Below are 17,304 nucleotides of genomic sequence, written 5' to 3' on the forward strand. Positions count from 1 at the left end.
ACCTTCACTACACCTTTTCTAGTCCATATTCATATAATTTAAAAATAAGCAATTCAGAACTGCATATAGTATTTCAGATGGAAGTTTTATTATTAGTGCCTGTAGAACACACTGTTGCTTAATTGGTGCCCATGACAAGGCAACTGAGATAAAACTAGACTCCCCTCACTCAATGTGCTGATGTTCCAACATGCTTGGATTAGCAACTTTAAGGCTCTAACTGCCTGCAGAATCTGCTGTTTTAAAAGGTCCTCTGGAATCCAACCTTCCTCTCTTCAGATCAGTTTGATTTTAGACTCCTCTGAACCTTCCTCTGTAGTGTTTTTACTTTGTAGAATCTTTCTGTTCATTGCTTATTTGTGTAACAATCCAGAAATTTTATTTTAGAATTAGGGTTAAAAAAAAAAAAAAAAAAAAAATCGAAGTACTAGCCTTCACAGTGCCCCTGAATTTTTATCTTCATAGACATAAGCAAACCCCTAGAGCAATGAATCGGTCTCTCCCAATATGAAAGCCCACTTCCACCGTCATTGCAACTGTTGCAACTAAATTTTCTGTGGTGATCACAACCTCACATAAGTGTTATTATCTTACTCAGTTGGGGACCCCTAATTTTGTAACTGCTGCCTTACAGGCATTTCTGCATCAGACTTAGAGGCTTTTAAAATTAAAAAAAAAAAAAAAGTGACTTAAAATTTCTGTATTAAGTATAAAGAAATCCTGAAATGCTAGCAAAACTTTAAATAGACTAAGTAATAACAACAACAATTAATTCTTACCAACAAATCAGAATCATGAGATACAAGACTTGGCTTTTTGTCAGAAGTAATCCATAATTTCTACCAGCAGTGTAATTTCACTGGCAAAGCTGACATACTCGTTCAGCTAGGGCTCTATGCTATTGCCTGTGTTAAGCACCATATTGTCAAATCCCAAAGAGACAACACATGCCAGTACATTGCTACCGTTAGTGGATTTGAATACACAAAGGTAACTATGAAAAACTTCAGAGAAAAAAATAAAGTAGGACAAAGCCTGCATTTAAAAGAGAGAAAAAAAAAACAACACAACAGAACAGAACAATCTTTTGGCCTGTGTTTTATATTAAGAAAGAAAAAAGACCAACCCATTTGTCTACCTACCACAGGTCACTTTTGGAAAAATATGTTTATAACAGTGATGTAAAATATTTCAGCAAATTGAGGGACATTTTTTACCACACCAAATAGACAAGTTAGAGTTAAATATTTAAAGCAGAAAATACAAGAAACATAACAATTAGGTCTTAATGGCTGAAGTTACTGTGCTCTGTTACAGTTATTGGTTTTAAGTAATTCTAAAATGTTACACCACTAAAACATACCTTCCATTCTTCTTCCTTCCTACAGTCATCGAAGACAGATGATTTTAGCCCTTAAACAAAACAAAACAAAACAAAACAATTCACTCAGAGGCACTGAAAATAAATACTATAATGACCTACTCAGGTTGAAAAGCATAAAATATGAAAATCTGTGAGGTAGTTCCGTAGAGCTATTTTAATTTCCAAGTAGTCCTTGGCTTTATTCAACAGCAATTTTTCAAAACTTAAAGCCACATTTCATTTGAACCAATTAGTTTTAAATAAAATTTAGATATTCACATGAGCAGTCCAAATTACAACTCTGATCATGCAAATTTTGTCACATTAGTAACATTGTTAGTGAACAGCTCCACTGAATTTCAATAGGACTACCTACATGCAAAAAACTTAAGGTAACACTTAAAAACATGCAGAATTAGGCCTGCACTCAAACGTATGTAAGCATTCCGCATGCTTTAAAATAGACAAGTAGGCATCTGTGAGCCTTTGAAGCATCCCAGAAGTAACCTATAAGAAAACACCGGCTGTTTTAGATAATAGGAAAGATAGCAAATGTTTAAACATTAACAAGTTCTTTGGGGGAGCAACTGTCATTTTCTATTTATACAATGCCTACTGACTTACAGTTGCTAATGCTTTATAAATATTGAGTAAGGAGGATCTACTTCTCTTTTCTCCAGTTCCAAAGAGCTGAATTTCAGCAGAAATATTCACCACTTTAAAACCATTAAGACAGTAAAGATCATTTCTTCCAGATAAAAACAAACAAGCAAAAAATTCATAAGGTAACTTTGCATAGTCGACCCACACTGTTATACAAGTACTACAAAATACATAGTAGAGTTTTCAGAATAGGACATACTGCCAAAGTTATTTAATCACCAGTTTCATAGACATAGTATCATGCTCATTTCACCCAAAGGCATGATATGACTGCACAATTTTCCCTTATCTCAGCTCTCCCCCAGATTCCCCACCCATTCCCAGAGGGTAGTACAGAAATTAAGTTCCCTTCCTGCATGGCTTAAGAACTTCACATGGCAACAGCTTATTCCTCACCAAATCTTTTCTATATTATAGCATGTACGAGGATTTAATTAATTAGTCTTACCTTCCCATTATGTCACATTTGATCATTTTTATGGAATCCACCTTTACTCCACTAGAAATTTTAAAATTTCCTCATTTGAATTTCTTACAGCCCAAAAGAAATACAGTCCTCATTTCACAAGCAGTATTTTAGTAAGAAATAAATATCTTCAAGGGAAAATAACTTGGGATACTGCATACATATTGTAAATAAGGAAAGTTTTCCTTAACTTTCTTCTACTTATAAAATCTTGAAATCCATCATCATTCCTTGTAGTTTCCCCTTAACTGTTTTTTTCCAATTCAACACCCTTCCTGCAATATACAAAGCTGAGAACAATGATTCAGGTATGATATATGTAGACTTTTGTAAAGAGCCATAAGTAACAGTCTTTTTTGGTTTTGTTCTCTTATTAATACAAAATTAGTATCTGTTCTCCCCTCTATAAATACTTCCAGAATTGTTCTAGGAAGTTTGTTTTTTTGTTTCTATCAGTACAAGTCTTTGTGATCAGCACATAGCATGCTAAATTATTTTTTATTGTTTTATATGGAACCCAGGTTGTGGTCACAAGTTTTAACTCCACACATTATCTTATATTCTTGTTCCAGTGTATAAACAAATGGAATTTTTTTAATGCAATGAAAACTGAGGAAAAAAATTCTTCTTTTCTTTAATTTTTCTAACAGTGACCTACATTGAAAAGAGAACTTTCTGCTAATAAATAAGAACCTGAGAGACGTTTGGTTTTCTTTCCCTCTACCTACCCTCCCCCCTTTGTTTTGGGGGGGGGGTTTGCTATGCTTTACCATTATCTATTTTCAGTGCAACATTTTCTATTACTTAAGTTCCTTGGCCAGAAAAACTAGAATACAACACTTATTGTAAATGCATAATCCAATTGCTAGTTCCTGGATACTCCATTTCCTAATTAAGGGTGTGAGCTGACCTTCTCGCTCATGTCATCTGAACAGCTCATCTTCCAGGCCATTGCATACCATGAAAAATATCCTCCCTGTGGTACTATAACAACTGCATTCCTTTGTTTAGGCCTGTAACTATTTATCAATTCACTGTCCCAATTAAATATGTAAATTAAGTATTTCTTCATCACCTCTTTCAAAGCTTTCAAATCCAACTCATTACCTGCCTCGGGCATTTCCAAAGGATCCATCAACAAAATATCCAGGCAACAATTCTAGTGGTCCACCCCTTGTACAAGCCATCTAATCTCATGAAACCCTTTAAAACAGCAAACAAGGTAGAAACCTGTGTACGTCCTATGGTTCCTAAATACTAACACCTTTCCCAAACATGTTCAAATACCAGAACATGTTCTTACCTACTATTTATTCCAGTAAAACAAGCAAGAGCACCATCCACCCCTGTGACAGAATGGCAAGGTCCAGACATCTACAATTTTTAAGCAAATCAAGATACAGGTTTCTTTTGCTTTATGCTGTGCATGCATTCCTGGAAAACAATGCATAACTCAAATTTCCATAAAGGGAACCCACTTTACAATTTAACAAATATGGATACGTTCCAGGACCTTGACTGTACTAACCCCCAACCTCATTTCTACCACTTCTACAAGACACTTTTGGTGCTCCCCAATAGCAAACAGTACACGCATGCCCAGGGGGGTGGCGAATGTTACCATAAAGAGGATGGCAACTACAAAAACATGTGTCACAGACAACGAGCATGGAGTACAGATCCATACAGGAGACTATATTTTGATGAACATCACTCTCACAACGCACTGCACAAAGCAGATGACTGCAGGCTTGTACCACACTGATTGCATAAGAGTGAATGAACTTCAAATGTAACAAATTTTTTGCTCACAAAAAGGGTCATCGCATAAGAGCGAATTCACATATACAAAACCCGCAGAAGAGGGAGGGAAACCTGTACTATACAAAAAGACCACCTTTTTACAGTTACCTTCTGAGAAAACATTGGACTAGCAACCTTCAGTGAAAACAAAAACATTAAAAATAACTTGAGACTAATAGGATATCATAGGAAAGGAACAATTATAAACAGATAACTTGGTTTAGGGGTTTGTTTTGTTTTTAATATTTATGTTTGTTAGAGATTATATTGTAAAAATGTCAGACCAGAGCACATTTTACAGTCAAATTATGAGGCACTGAAAATTAAAACCAGATTTTTATATAGAAAAAAAGCCTATTTATATATTTATGAAGCAGGAAACTGCAATGGTTACCTTCAACAGAAAAAGATACACAAGGTTACCTTCAAACCTTGTTAAAAGGGACCTTTCCTCCTAAGAGAAGGTGAAGATCAGCATTACAGAAAATGAAATATGCTAACCAATTTTGATTCAGTATACTAAGTTAACAGATGTAGAAATACTTCTGGTTTATCAAAGTGCAGTATCACAGAGCCGACTGGAAACAATCTGTTGTAAAAACTTAGAAATATGGTTAGATTTTCTATTATCCTAAACCACTGGGGGGGGAATCTTTTTGGCAGGTGTGCCACAAATTTGCCCCACATTCTCCCCAAATGCCACTCCCATCACTTCCCCCTATTTAAGTGGATGCTCTGCTTTCTGTTCCCTGACCTAAGCCCTTGCCCCGTCTGCTGCTCTACTTTCTGCTCCCTGCATAGTTTGCTATTACTGGGGATGCCCACTTGTGGCATACATGCCACAGGTTGACCACCCCTGTTCTATACTGAAGCACAAAAGGCACAGCAATTTTTTGTTGCTGAATCCGATCCAAAAGAAGTATTAGTAAGTGTTCTAAATTATATGGCTATATGAAGCATCAAAGCAAATACCCAGAGTATGTTACTCTGGAACACTGTGACTTCTGGAGATGTTTAAGTCCAAAAGAGAATCTTCTTGTTATTCAACACCACACAAACTATATATATATATATATATATATATATATATATATATATATATATATATATGATCCCAATTTCCAATCCATTACTTAACAATGTGACATCAGCAAAACAAGGTGGAATTTTCTCATCAGACCATGGACCAGTAAAATTGTTTATTACTGATTGAGAGATCACACCCAAAATGAAGACTTGGTGACTGAGCATCCCACTTGTGTATGACCAGAAAAAGAGTCTGCACTATTAGAGAAGAAATGCTCTAATTCACTGAGAATCAGGGTCGGTTCAAGGGTAATTGGCGCCCCAGGTGAACTGTGTACCTCGGCGCCCCCACCACTTCCAATATAGAGGAAAATAAGATGTACTTATTTGATATCTAAAATGAACAATTCTAATATTATATCATAATAATATTATCATCATTCTTGATGGGCAATTGGCTAGTAAAACAACTTTTTTTTTTTTTTTTTTTTTTTTTTTTTTTTTACTGATTGTTTCACATTTTTCATTAACCCCAACACAATTATAACAGCCAGCCAGAGCTGTTATTTAGAATGATGTTCCTGTTATTTTGTTCTGCATATAATTTTGGCACCCCAGGCGACTGCCTAGCTCATCTAATGGTTAGACCAGCCCTGCTGAGAATAATATAAATCAAATTAAAAAAAAAACAAAAAACGTTTTATAGGATTCTTTCAAGGCCATCACCAGAGGCAAACTAATAAATAAAGAGCTTCACCAAAGAAAGATTAGAAGAGAAGAAACAAAAAATCTAACTAGAGAAATACAAAGACTTAAAACATTACACCAGATTAATCAATCACAGAAAATATATAATAATAGAAATTAAAAACAAGTTAGATGTTACAAACTGAAAGGACAGAAAAAGCACTAAGATATACAGAACAACTATATTATAATGAGGGAAACAAAAGTAATAGATGATTAGTAAACACATTAAAAAAAATTAAACAACAATAAAACTACACACCCTGTCTGGAGAGCTCAAAAATGACTAGGCAACCAACTCAAAAGCCACATGTGGAACATTTGTAACTTATAAGAATCCTTATTCTGTAGATCCAGCAAATCCTAAACTCAGTACGTAAATACCTAATTAAAGCAAATTTGCCTAGGCTAGAACCAGATGACCTGAAGAGATACTAGATATGAGTAAGTCTCTCAGAAACTGTAAACCTTCAGGATCAGGTGAGATCCCCAGTGCTGCCCCTGCTTGGGGCACACTGCTCTGCTGCTGTCCCCTTGTGTTGCCAGCACAGAGCTCCTGAGGGAAAGCAGCAGAGCACAGTGCCCTGAGCAGGGGCAGCGCTAAGGGAAAGCTTGGGGAGCTAGAGCAACCCCAAAATTCCCCATAGCCCCACCTCCCAGTGCTGCTGCCACCCGTCCCATGCAGCAGAGCCTGCCCCAGCCACACACCCCGCCAGAAAGAAGTTGGTGCGGCCCCTGGTCCAAGCCCACAGTGTGCAGCCCACCCTTGCCCTGCACACAAATCCAAGTGGGCACATAGCTTCTCCGGGGGTACACGCAGCAGCAGGGTGCTGCCCTCCTCCCCAGCCTCCCATACCCCTTGGACAAGCCTCCCCTGGCTCCATCCCACTCCAAGCCCCAGAGTTGCATTCACCACCCTAGCTGGGTAGTGCCAGCCCCTACCCCACTCCCTCTGGCATCCCCAACTAACCAACCAGATGCTACTCTCCAAACTTCCTGACAGCATTTCTGGATACATGCATGCTGCAGTTGCACACATGCACACAGCATTTATTGGTAACACTACTGGCTACACTAGCCAAAAGAAGCTGACGGACGATAATATTAATTTTCTTTTTATCAATGCTGATATGCCACTGATATTTCAGTGCACCTCTAGTGCTGCCTCATCTTACCCAAGTGCTTCTCAGTCAGGTTCTACTACCAGGAAGGTCTATGAAACTGCCCAAGAAGGGCTGTTCTGCATGTGCACACTCCTCCTGAATTAGGCTCTAATCAGCCTAAAGCAGGCAGGTACTGCCTCATGTAGTGCAGCTCTTTCTAGTCTAGCACCCCCAATACTGACCCCTGGAAACAAGTGGACAGGAGAAGCAGGAGATGGAAGGACCAGAAAGAGCTGCATAGCAGGAGACAACTTTGCTGCTTGTTTTAGGCTGATTAGAGAGACCTAATGCGGGGGGAGCACTCTGGACAGTTTTACCTAGCCGCTACCACCACAGCACCCCTAAAGGGGCCCCAGAACACCCAACAGTATCATGGCATCCCAGCTCACAACCACTGTTCTAGTAGCTACAAAAATTACAACTGCAAAAGCCTGGAAGAAGAAGGACACCCCTAAAAATCAATGACTGATTTTAAAAAGTTTGGGAAGTTTTAGCAATGGAAAAAATGTCCTATCAAGTCAGTGTTCTACAGGGGAGAAGGCAAACAAGATGCTTACTTGGAAATGTGATAGTTATTCTTGATTTTGCTAAATAATAATCTTCTCCTGCTTCTAAACTAGACAATCTGAAAAACTTTTTTAGTTAGACATTGAACTGAAGGAAAGTACAACTTTTATGAGCTTACACTTAAGAACAAATTTAAATTTTAAATTTACTTCAAAAGCAGAGATGAGTAGAAGATAGTGAGATATGCATCAAGATGTCTAGGGGAAAAAAGCGACTGAATTATTATAGAGATGAAGAAACACAAAAGCTTAACACTGATGGAAACATAAAAGAAACTGTCAGAGACAAACGGGCAGAGAAAAAAAAGAACATGACACTCCTGTGGACACTAAATTGGGTTAAGGGAGCACAGTTAATGGACGAAATCTGCCTTGACGTATATTTGGGGGAATTAGCTTAATAAATGTTAAATCTATTATTTGATAAGAACTTGAGGATTGCTATTTACTGGGTCAAACCACAGGTCCATCTTGCTCAGTATCCTGTGACACAGCAACAGAAAGCAGATGCTGGAAGGGAGAGCAAACTGGATATGACTAAGGAGTTTTTCCTCACCACTGTTCCTCTCTCATTTGCAGCCTCCAGCATTTAAGGTCTAGGAAGTTCTGATTCAGAGCTTGTATCCTGAAGTCCCATGCTCAATAGCTACTGAAGTCCCTTTCCTCCAAGAATCTGTTCAATCCCTTCTTGGATAAACTAATCAATAAACTTAAAAAATATCAATTTAATTCACTTTTATTAATTGCATCAGTAATTCCAGCCAAAGCTAATTTAATACACTATGATGACAGTGAGACAAATGTTATGGCTTTGGGTAACCAAAATAGCATAAGAAAAATTGACAAAAATTCTTATAAAATTGAAAAATGTTCCTTGCCTTTGTTCATAGTCTTTTCAGCCTCATTATTATTCTGGCATTCAAAGTCTACTTATTTCTTCTGCTCCTCCTTAAACTAATAGTCATATCACCTTTAAAAGTTCTTATATGCCCTTCTCTCAACTTGAGGTTCTCCTGCTTACCCAGGGGTGCGCACTTATTTCAGCTGGAGGTCCACTTAATGGGCATTTACAGACACTCTGGGAGTTAGGGGGAAGGACGTTGCTTTAATTAGTGCAGCTCTGAGACCTGCACTAATTAAAACACCTGGAGCATAACATGCATCAGTGTGCCTGCACTGAAAAATGGCAGCAGGGCACTTTGAACTAAAGCTCGTCAAATAAACTTTAGTTTAAAACGCCCCACTGCCATTTTTCAGCATGGGTTGGATGCTGGATGGATTTGATCCAAATCTAATGGCTTTAAATAATTATTTAAATCACTGGTCAGGAAGCCTTGATTTAATCATTGTTATCAAACAACAACAATGCACTTTTTGTAGAAATCCTCTATTCATTTAACTTCTTGAAATTTTGCACTTTTAGAGAATGTTAAGGGCTTGACTCTGTGTAGACAAACTTTCAGAGACAAGAGGGCTGAAGGGTAGGAAATCAGATCTGTTCTCTTGAGTCTCCATATACTGCTGTTAACAGGCAGTTGTTAGTTCTCGAGAGACAAATCCAGAGTTTAAGAACTGAAACTAAGCATCACAGAGATGCTTAATGGGATCTTCTAAACTGAGTACCAAGTCCCATTGGGTAGAGCAGTTTTCTTTAATCTTTACTAATCTACAAAGGAGCCTCTGAGAACCCTATAAGACTGGGCCCCTAATATAGTCCATGGCCTGTTGTGAATTATTTATAAAGCTTACCTAAAATTACACAGATTACATATTATACAACTATATTGTCTCAAATAGTATATAATTAGAATTTATAATCCTTACTCCATGATCTCTTGAGCATTATCATATCTTAAATTAAAACTATCTTTATATAGGGTTTGGGTTTTTTTAAAGCACCTTAAAAAAATTAAAAATACTATCAAATTAAAAAAATTGATTTAAATAAAAAAAATCTGATTTTTTTATTTAAAAAAAAATAAAAAAAAATAATAATAAATCACTGATTTTTTAGCTACCCTGGCAGGGGCACTGATACTGCACTCCTGCAGGCTCCAGTGTCATGTGTAATTTCCATGCTCCAGCAGACTTGATTAATGGACTCTGCTTCAACATACTGTAATTATGGAGCATCAGAGCAGCCTCCCTGCATGTGTATAGGAGCCCAATGAATTTTAGTGAGCTGACAAGGGCCACATACTTGAAACCTTTCAGAAGATATCATTTTAACAAATTATAGATTTAAACATACAAATCATGATAAAAATCAAACATCTACTATAATATATTTTAATCTCACTTCAAAAAGTAGTTGTCCTGATTTATGTTTTTTGGCTAGTATATATAGAGGCAATTGCATAATAACTCAAAATAGTCTTACCCTTGTATATTGTGGGGGGAGGATGAGTGTGTGTGGAGGTGGGTAGGGGAGGGAGGGAGGGAGTGTGAGGTTGGGTTTGTGCATGTGTTTGGGGGCTGTCTACACATTAGGTCCTGGGAGCCAGCTGGGAATTGAGTGAGCTCTTCCTTCCCTCCTCCAGGTGGTGCAGTGCAGGTGTGGTCACCCATGGCTGACCCTGTAGTGCTCCACATAAGGCTGAAGCGCACCCACTCCTGCCTAGGGCAGCCTGCACCATATTCCTGCCCCACACTGCTAATGGCACAGCCCAAGCCAGCTTGCACAGCACTGCTGCAAATGCCCAGGTACTGCTTGGATCTCTCCTACCTTCAGTGGTTCCTCCTCCGCCACCTGCCCCTGCCATGCCACTCCCGGCAGCAGGTATCATGGGGAAGCAGCTATGGCCATGGGTGCACGAGCTGGTCACCACATGCCCAGCCAGACTGGGAGGAAGCTGCAGCTGGGCAGCTCCTGCCCTAGCGTGCAGGACTTCAGCTCCAGGCCGCTTTCCACCCACTGCACCCACCCAGTCCGATGGGCAGCCACCTGTGGGTGGAAGGCAGCCCCAACAGAAAGCTGTGTGCACTGATTACAGTAGTGCTGTCAGCAGGCATGGGCTGCCCCAGACGGGAGCACAGCACAGGCTTGGCCTCATGCGGAGCACTGAGGACAGCGGCGGGCCAGATACAATCAACTGATAGGCTGGATCTGGCCCACGAGCCATATTTTGCCTATCCCTGCGCTTCCCATTTCTGTACACAGAAAGCTTAATACTACCAGGCCAGACTATATTCAAATTCCTCCTAAAACTTCATTTTCTTCTAGATACTAAGCTACTCTTTTTGTGACCTAAGTAGTTACTCTGTGCTTTACAAGTACTTTTGTTTATGGAGGTATCCAACTTCAACCAGCCCACTCCACAGAGAAGTTTAAATGTCTCTTCCAAGCATCTTAAAATGAAGGTTAGCAGTTACACCTGCCAATCCATAACACACAAATGAAAGCCACTCTCAACACAACAAAAATATCAAGGGAAACAAATTACTGAGAAACCAGTCATTATAATCTAATTTTCATTCCTATTAAAAACATTTAAAAGAACAATTACATAAATAACACAAAGAATAAGACAGGACAAAACCAACTATTAATTAGTATATACTACAGACATAATTAATCACAAAATGATTCCTACAACCTTCCTTACATTTTTCTCCTTTTCTCACACAGAAGAATTCTCACTTTTGACACGTTTACAAGTATACTGTTCAACCAGATCTTATTTATAAATGTTTAATATATAAATTAATTTTAAAGTAAATTACAGAAATTAATGTATAAATAACAAATAATTTACAGAACTTCACTAACTGCTTGACTACATACAAAATGAACTTGGTTTAAATACAATGCTTCTTGATCTACTTCTACATTTAGCACTACAAAAACTATGTATCACTGGTTAATAACTAAGACTTAACAAGAAAAAATACATACTATGAACTGGAAGCTAGAAGTTTACTAAGTACTTTGCTACCCAAAAGACTTGCAGGAAGTCCAGGCTTCTCTTTTTTCAAAGAAAAACCTTATATTCTTCTCAGAAAGGGAAAGAGCATATTTCTCCAAGCTCATGCTCTGAGGAACCATCTTTTATATTGGTCTCTGGCTAATATACATGAGATACCTTCAAAAGCCTTCTCCAATAACCACTCTTTTCTTGCAGCAGGAATGAAAGCAAATCTCTGTCCTTACCCAAACCCAATGCCTCCTGCCTATTAAGGGACTGCTTCAAAAACTTTTTGAGGGGTGAAGGGCAGCAGCAGAGGTAGGGAGAAAAAAAAGGGAAGAGAAAAAACAGTTCTTCTAAAAGCCACCCATCTACTAACATTTTCTTTTTTTTTTTTAATTTCCTCCTCCTCCCCCACACTACTACTAATGGATGCATATACTATATGTAGCCTTGTTTTCTCAGAAGAGGAATAAAGCAAATTAAGTCCTCCTCAGAGCTCTTCAGCACCTAACTCTACTGTTCTTCAGAGTGACAGGATTACTCTGTCAGGCAAGGTTCTTTGAGTAGATGTGCTATCTACCAACTGAGTAGTTGGAAAAAGTATACAGCAAGCTTTTGGGCACAGACGCCCTTCTGTAGGCACAGGGAGTCTCTGGAGTACTGAGACTCCAAGGAATGAGAGAAGCTAAAAATGTAACAGGATGTCAGTGAGAATGTAAATAGGTAGAAATTAGGAAGATAAAAGGTAAAGCAGAGAAAGAGCCACCCAAATGCCACTGTGAAGATTTGCTGCAGTACAAAAAGAAAATCCCTACAAATCTCACACTGTTAGTTATGACATATCATCCTTCTCTGGAACCTGCATGGCAAATCCTCAAAAAAAGTTGCAATCCATACTAGAAAAAGGCGCAATTCTTAAAGAGCTCTTTCCAGAACCACCCATTCTAGCCTTTAAACAAGCCCCTAACCTCATCACCAGAAGCAAACTCCCTATGGCCCAAACCACACCAAATGGATCCAGACTGTGCCAGAACAAGAAATGCAAAAATTGCCAACACATCTCCACCACCCCCACAACAGAACCATCACCATTCCTGGATCTTACACCTGCACCTCCATAAACGTTACATATCTCATCCAGTGCACTAACTGCCCCGATGGAAAATATGCAGGAGAAACCAAACAACAACTGTGCACCAAAATGAACACACACTGAAAATCTATCCGAAGACAAGAATACCCAACTACCTATGGGTGCACATTTCTCACAAGACAGCCACTTTCTCTCTGATCTCTCAGTTCTAATCCTCAAAGGAAACCTACAAAACACCTTTGGTAAACGAGCCTACAAACTTCACTTCATAAGTCTACTGGATACAAAAAATCATAGACTTAATATAGACACTGGATTTATGACACATTACAACCTGCCTGATCTGACTCACCAGGTACCTGCCTAACCTCACCTTGTACACTTTTCTTTTCCCCCACTCCTTTCACCCCTCTGTCTTCCTTATTTCCAGCTATTTCTTTTTTCTCAGACAGCCTCTTTTCTACCTTGAATTACCACCACTGTAGTCTCCCTTACTCACCTGCTTTTTCCCCCTTCCTTCCCTGCATTACCTTTTGTCATTCTAATTTCTACATATTTGGATTCTCCCTGACATCCTGTCACACTTTTAGCGTCTCTCATTCCTTGGAGTCTCAGAACAGCAGAGATTTCCTATACCTTAAGGAGGGTGACTGTACCTAAAAGCTTGCTATGAACTTCCTCCCCCCGCCCCAACTCATTTGGTCTAAAAGACAGCACCATCTACTCAAAAATCCTTGCCTGCCTATGTCCTTAAACCAACACAGCTACAACCAAACACCCAACAGAATTACTCTGTTTCACTCTCAGGACACTGAATAATGAAATGATGAGAAAGCAACCAGTCTCTTATGTGAGAGGTTCCCGACCCCTGGGCCGGGTACTGAGCCATGAAGGGGTTGGCTGCCAGACTGGAAGCCCAGAAGTGAGCAGCATACTGTGGACTGGCAACCAACCCTTTTTTACACTGAGTCTACAAAAAGGTTGGCTGCCACTGCTAGTCTGCATGTCTGTGGTCACTTCTGGTCCGCAGCATAAAAAGGTTTGGAACCACTGTCTTACATAAGAGAAAGCAGCCAGTCTCTTTAAACATTTGCTTTACTGCTTTTGGGTAAAAGCTGTGAGCAGCACTTAGACTAAGAAAGAGTACACCACAGTTATACAGGCAAAGTTATTTGTGCATCCATCGTGCCCAAAGAAAAGACTGCTTTCTGCAGAAATTCATTCCCTGACATCCTGCACAGAAAAGCTTCCTCCTCCCTTGTGGTGGTGAATGACTGAACGTTTCAGGTGCGAGGAAGTATCCCCAGCCCCTGGTGTCTAAGCCTAGGGATCAGCGCTCCCTGAGGGTAGAGCTGACAGACAGCAGGTCATGCCAGTCCTGGCCTTACCCCCGTCGGTATTTCCCATCATCTAAAACGCCACAGGCCACTTGTGCCCCACTCCACAGCCAAGTGCTACGCTCCTTCGGTTTTATTTTGCTGGTTTAGGGGCTTCCCCGCGAGCCGCTCCGGCCCCTACCCGACCAGGCCGCCTCGCCAGGTCTCTGCTGCGGAGGGGGGAGGCGGGCGCGCACGGACCGCACCCGGCAACTGTAGCTGCAGCGGGAACAGGCAAGCCCGGGAGAGCGGGCGCGGGACCCCCGGGCTCGCAGGGAGGGGGCGGCGGTGCCTGTCCCATGGCCGCAGGCAGACGCGGCGCAGCAGGGCCGGGCGCTACAGAGGAGGCCCCGGCCCCGCACACTTACGGTGCCACACCATACTCTGCAACCCGCGCTCCCCGGCCGCAGCCCCCGCCAGCGCCATCTTGCTGCCTCAGCTCCGCCCTCAACACACGTCACACCGCGCTCACGTCACCCAGCTCTTGCCCCCCCCCGCTCCGATAAGTCAGAGGAACGCCCCGCCCCGTTCCCTCCCCGCGAGGCCTGGCGGAGGGCAGGGCCTGGGACTGTGGCGGGTGGGAGGTTGCGCTCTGCCGGTGGCAGTGCCCGGGGTACCCCAAGGGAGCCAGCTGCGCCCCGGGGATGCCCGTGGGGAGCAGGAGCCGTCGCTGAGCCCGTCCGTGCCTGCCGCGGCGAGGCGGCGCCCCCAGGATGGGCGGCAGAAGACATGAATCCGTCCTGTACCCTGCCCTCACCTTCGCCAGCCTGGCGGCGGTAAGCTCCCGTCCCGCCTGTCTGCCCGCCCGCCGGGGTGAAACAACTCCCCCGGTCTGTTCTTGGTCAGGGGCAGGGTCCTGTTAAGGACCCGTTCCCTCCGCTCTCGCCCCGAGCCCCGCCGCGTGCTGAAGGACTCAAAACTCGAGGCAGAGGTGCTGTCTTTTATTAGACCGACTAGGCATTTGCTCCAAAAAAAATCTTTATTCGCAAGCTTTACGGGCACAGGGACCCTTCATCATCTCCTGTACCTGTGCCCAAAAGCTTGCAAATAAAGACTTTTTTTTTTGTTGCGAATATCTAGTTGGTCTAATAAAAGATAGCACCCCTGCCATGAGTTTTGATTCTTTTTCGCCTCTCGATCAGTACGGCTACAACCTGGATACCTGCCATTTACTCTGATTTTTTGCCGGATCCCTGTAACAGACCCGGGTAGCAGGGAGAAGATGGGGTGGAAAATGTTCTGCTTGTGTAACACAAGGTCTTTTGAAGTCTGTCAGCACCTCCAAGCTTTCCCTTTCTGGATCAATTGGCAGATTCAGAGAGGAAATGAAATGGGAATGTGATCCGCATACCTATGCTGCATCCCACTGACTTGCCAATTCACCTTCCACAAGCTTGCCAATGCTTGAATGTACAGAGTAAAGAAGTAATCAGAACTCTTGGGGAGGCGATACCTTTTATTAGATCAACTAAAAAAAATTGCAAATATATAATTATTTTGCAACTATCTAGTTGGTCTAATAAAAGATAGCTCCTCCCCAAGAGTTCTGATTACTTTTGCCTGTAGACCAACACAGCTACAACCTGTATCCCTGAGTAAAGAAGCAAACCAGTACAGGAATAAGTTGTCTGCTTAAAATTATAATATTTAAAGAGCTTGGGGTTGTGACATCTAGAAATGAAAGGTGTTGTGTTTTCCCAAAACCAAGTATTTTGCCTTGTTTCTAATCTTCTAAATCTTCCTTTTCAGGTCATTTCAGCTAACACAGGTAATGCCTCAAAAAGGTGATTTTGGTTACCAGCTTTTTTTTTTTTAAATGGACAGCGAGAAAACGTAAAAAGTTCCTATTGTTGATGCAAATTGACTTTTAAGTTTGAATAAATTTGTAAATGAAAATGCTAACTACATTTGATGGGCCTGGTTTTATTTGAAATAAAAATGTATGTTTCTTTCTACAGCAAAAAAATTTAGATGGTAGTTTTGAAAAAATAATTCCCTATGCTATTTTACCTCCCCACAAGCTTTCTGTCTTATTGCTTACAGTCTGAGTTTGAAGCTTATCAAAGATGGAACTCAGCTTGCACTGAACAATGTCTTCTTAGGAAATATCCAGTATCTATATAGCTACTGTCAACTGCAGATTGCTTAGTGTCTGCTCAGTTTATGATACGTATTTTTTTCTCTTGAACTACAACTTTTGATTCTGTTTTGTATAATATTAAAACTAAACATGCAACACAAATCACCTTTTCTTTTCTTCAGTCTCGTATTCTTTGTGTGCCCAGAACTCCTCTTGGCTTGAGTGCATATTTTGACTGAAGCACGAATGCAGGATTGAGCTCTGAGAAGAATCCATTTAGTGTATATTGTAGAAATATTATATTACAGTCTTCTAAAATTCTAAATATGACAGTTTAACAATGTGACTACAGTATTTGGGTAGTTATTATAGTATATTGCATTTTTCTGTCAAATTGTTAGAAATCTCATTTGACTCCATAAACCCTTCATGGTTGAAACACTTCTTGAAATCACAGGGATTTTCATGCACTGAGAAGTGCAGGATTGGCCCAGTATTTGCAGTATTACAAAAGCTGAAATATAAGTAAAAGCAGTACTGACAACCTCAAATATTAAAAAAGAATGAGAGTCAGCCCCTGCAAAATAATGAAATTACATAAGAAACACAACATTAGCAAAATACATTTTGTCTCTCCTTTATTTTGCCGTCTCATTTTTAAGCTTTTCAGAATAAATTAAGGTCACATACTTGTTTTTGTTCCACAGTCAGGGGGGCTAGAAAGTCACCTTTTTAATGAAAGTGAGGTTTTTTTCCAGGTATTCATGAAGTGCCAACATTTGGATCTTTTTAAGACAGACTGTTATCACAGACTCACAATAATCTTTGGGACTTGGCAACATAGTATCACTACAGGATTTCATGGCTTAGAAAAATTGATAGAGAAAATCTAGTTCCATTTTCTTTTAATGCAAACTTTAATTTTCAAAAGATTTTTAGTACCCAGTTGAAATGCCTCATATCATGAGTGTCAAATACGGTCTGCGAGCCAGATCCAGCCCATGGTGCTGCTTCATCCAGCCTGCTAAGCTACCAGTGGGCCAAAGAATT

The 17,304-nt window shown here is 40.5% G+C and overlaps 2 protein-coding genes across 4 annotated transcripts in view; one reads left to right on the forward strand and one right to left on the reverse strand.

Annotated features, from left to right (window-relative positions):
- STXBP3 (syntaxin binding protein 3) overlaps positions 1-14,646 on the reverse strand; it is a 47,304-nt gene extending 32,658 nt beyond the window's left edge. For both annotated transcript variants that reach the window (XM_014602083.3, XM_059728443.1), the window contains exons 1-2: positions 14,543-14,646; positions 1,364-1,413 (exon numbers count right to left, since the gene is read on the reverse strand). In XM_014602083.3, coding sequence (XP_014457569.2) covers positions 1,364-1,413; positions 14,543-14,600 — 108 coding nt within the window. In that variant the 5' untranslated portion in view covers positions 14,601-14,646. The remainder of the gene's footprint in view (positions 1-1,363; positions 1,414-14,542) is intronic.
- Positions 14,647-14,708: 62 nt separating this feature from the next.
- Positions 14,709-17,304, forward strand: part of FNDC7 (fibronectin type III domain containing 7) — a 33,779-nt gene continuing 31,183 nt past the window's right edge. For both annotated transcript variants that reach the window (XM_014602091.3, XM_019479367.2), the window contains exons 1-2: positions 14,709-14,950; positions 15,924-15,942. In XM_014602091.3, the coding sequence (XP_014457577.1) occupies positions 14,888-14,950; positions 15,924-15,942 (82 nt within the window). In that variant the 5' untranslated portion in view covers positions 14,709-14,887. The remainder of the gene's footprint in view (positions 14,951-15,923; positions 15,943-17,304) is intronic.

This window comes from Alligator mississippiensis, chromosome 5 (assembly GCF_030867095.1).
Source record: "Alligator mississippiensis isolate rAllMis1 chromosome 5, rAllMis1, whole genome shotgun sequence".
In the NCBI taxonomy this organism is placed as follows: Eukaryota; Metazoa; Chordata; order Crocodylia; family Alligatoridae; genus Alligator; species Alligator mississippiensis.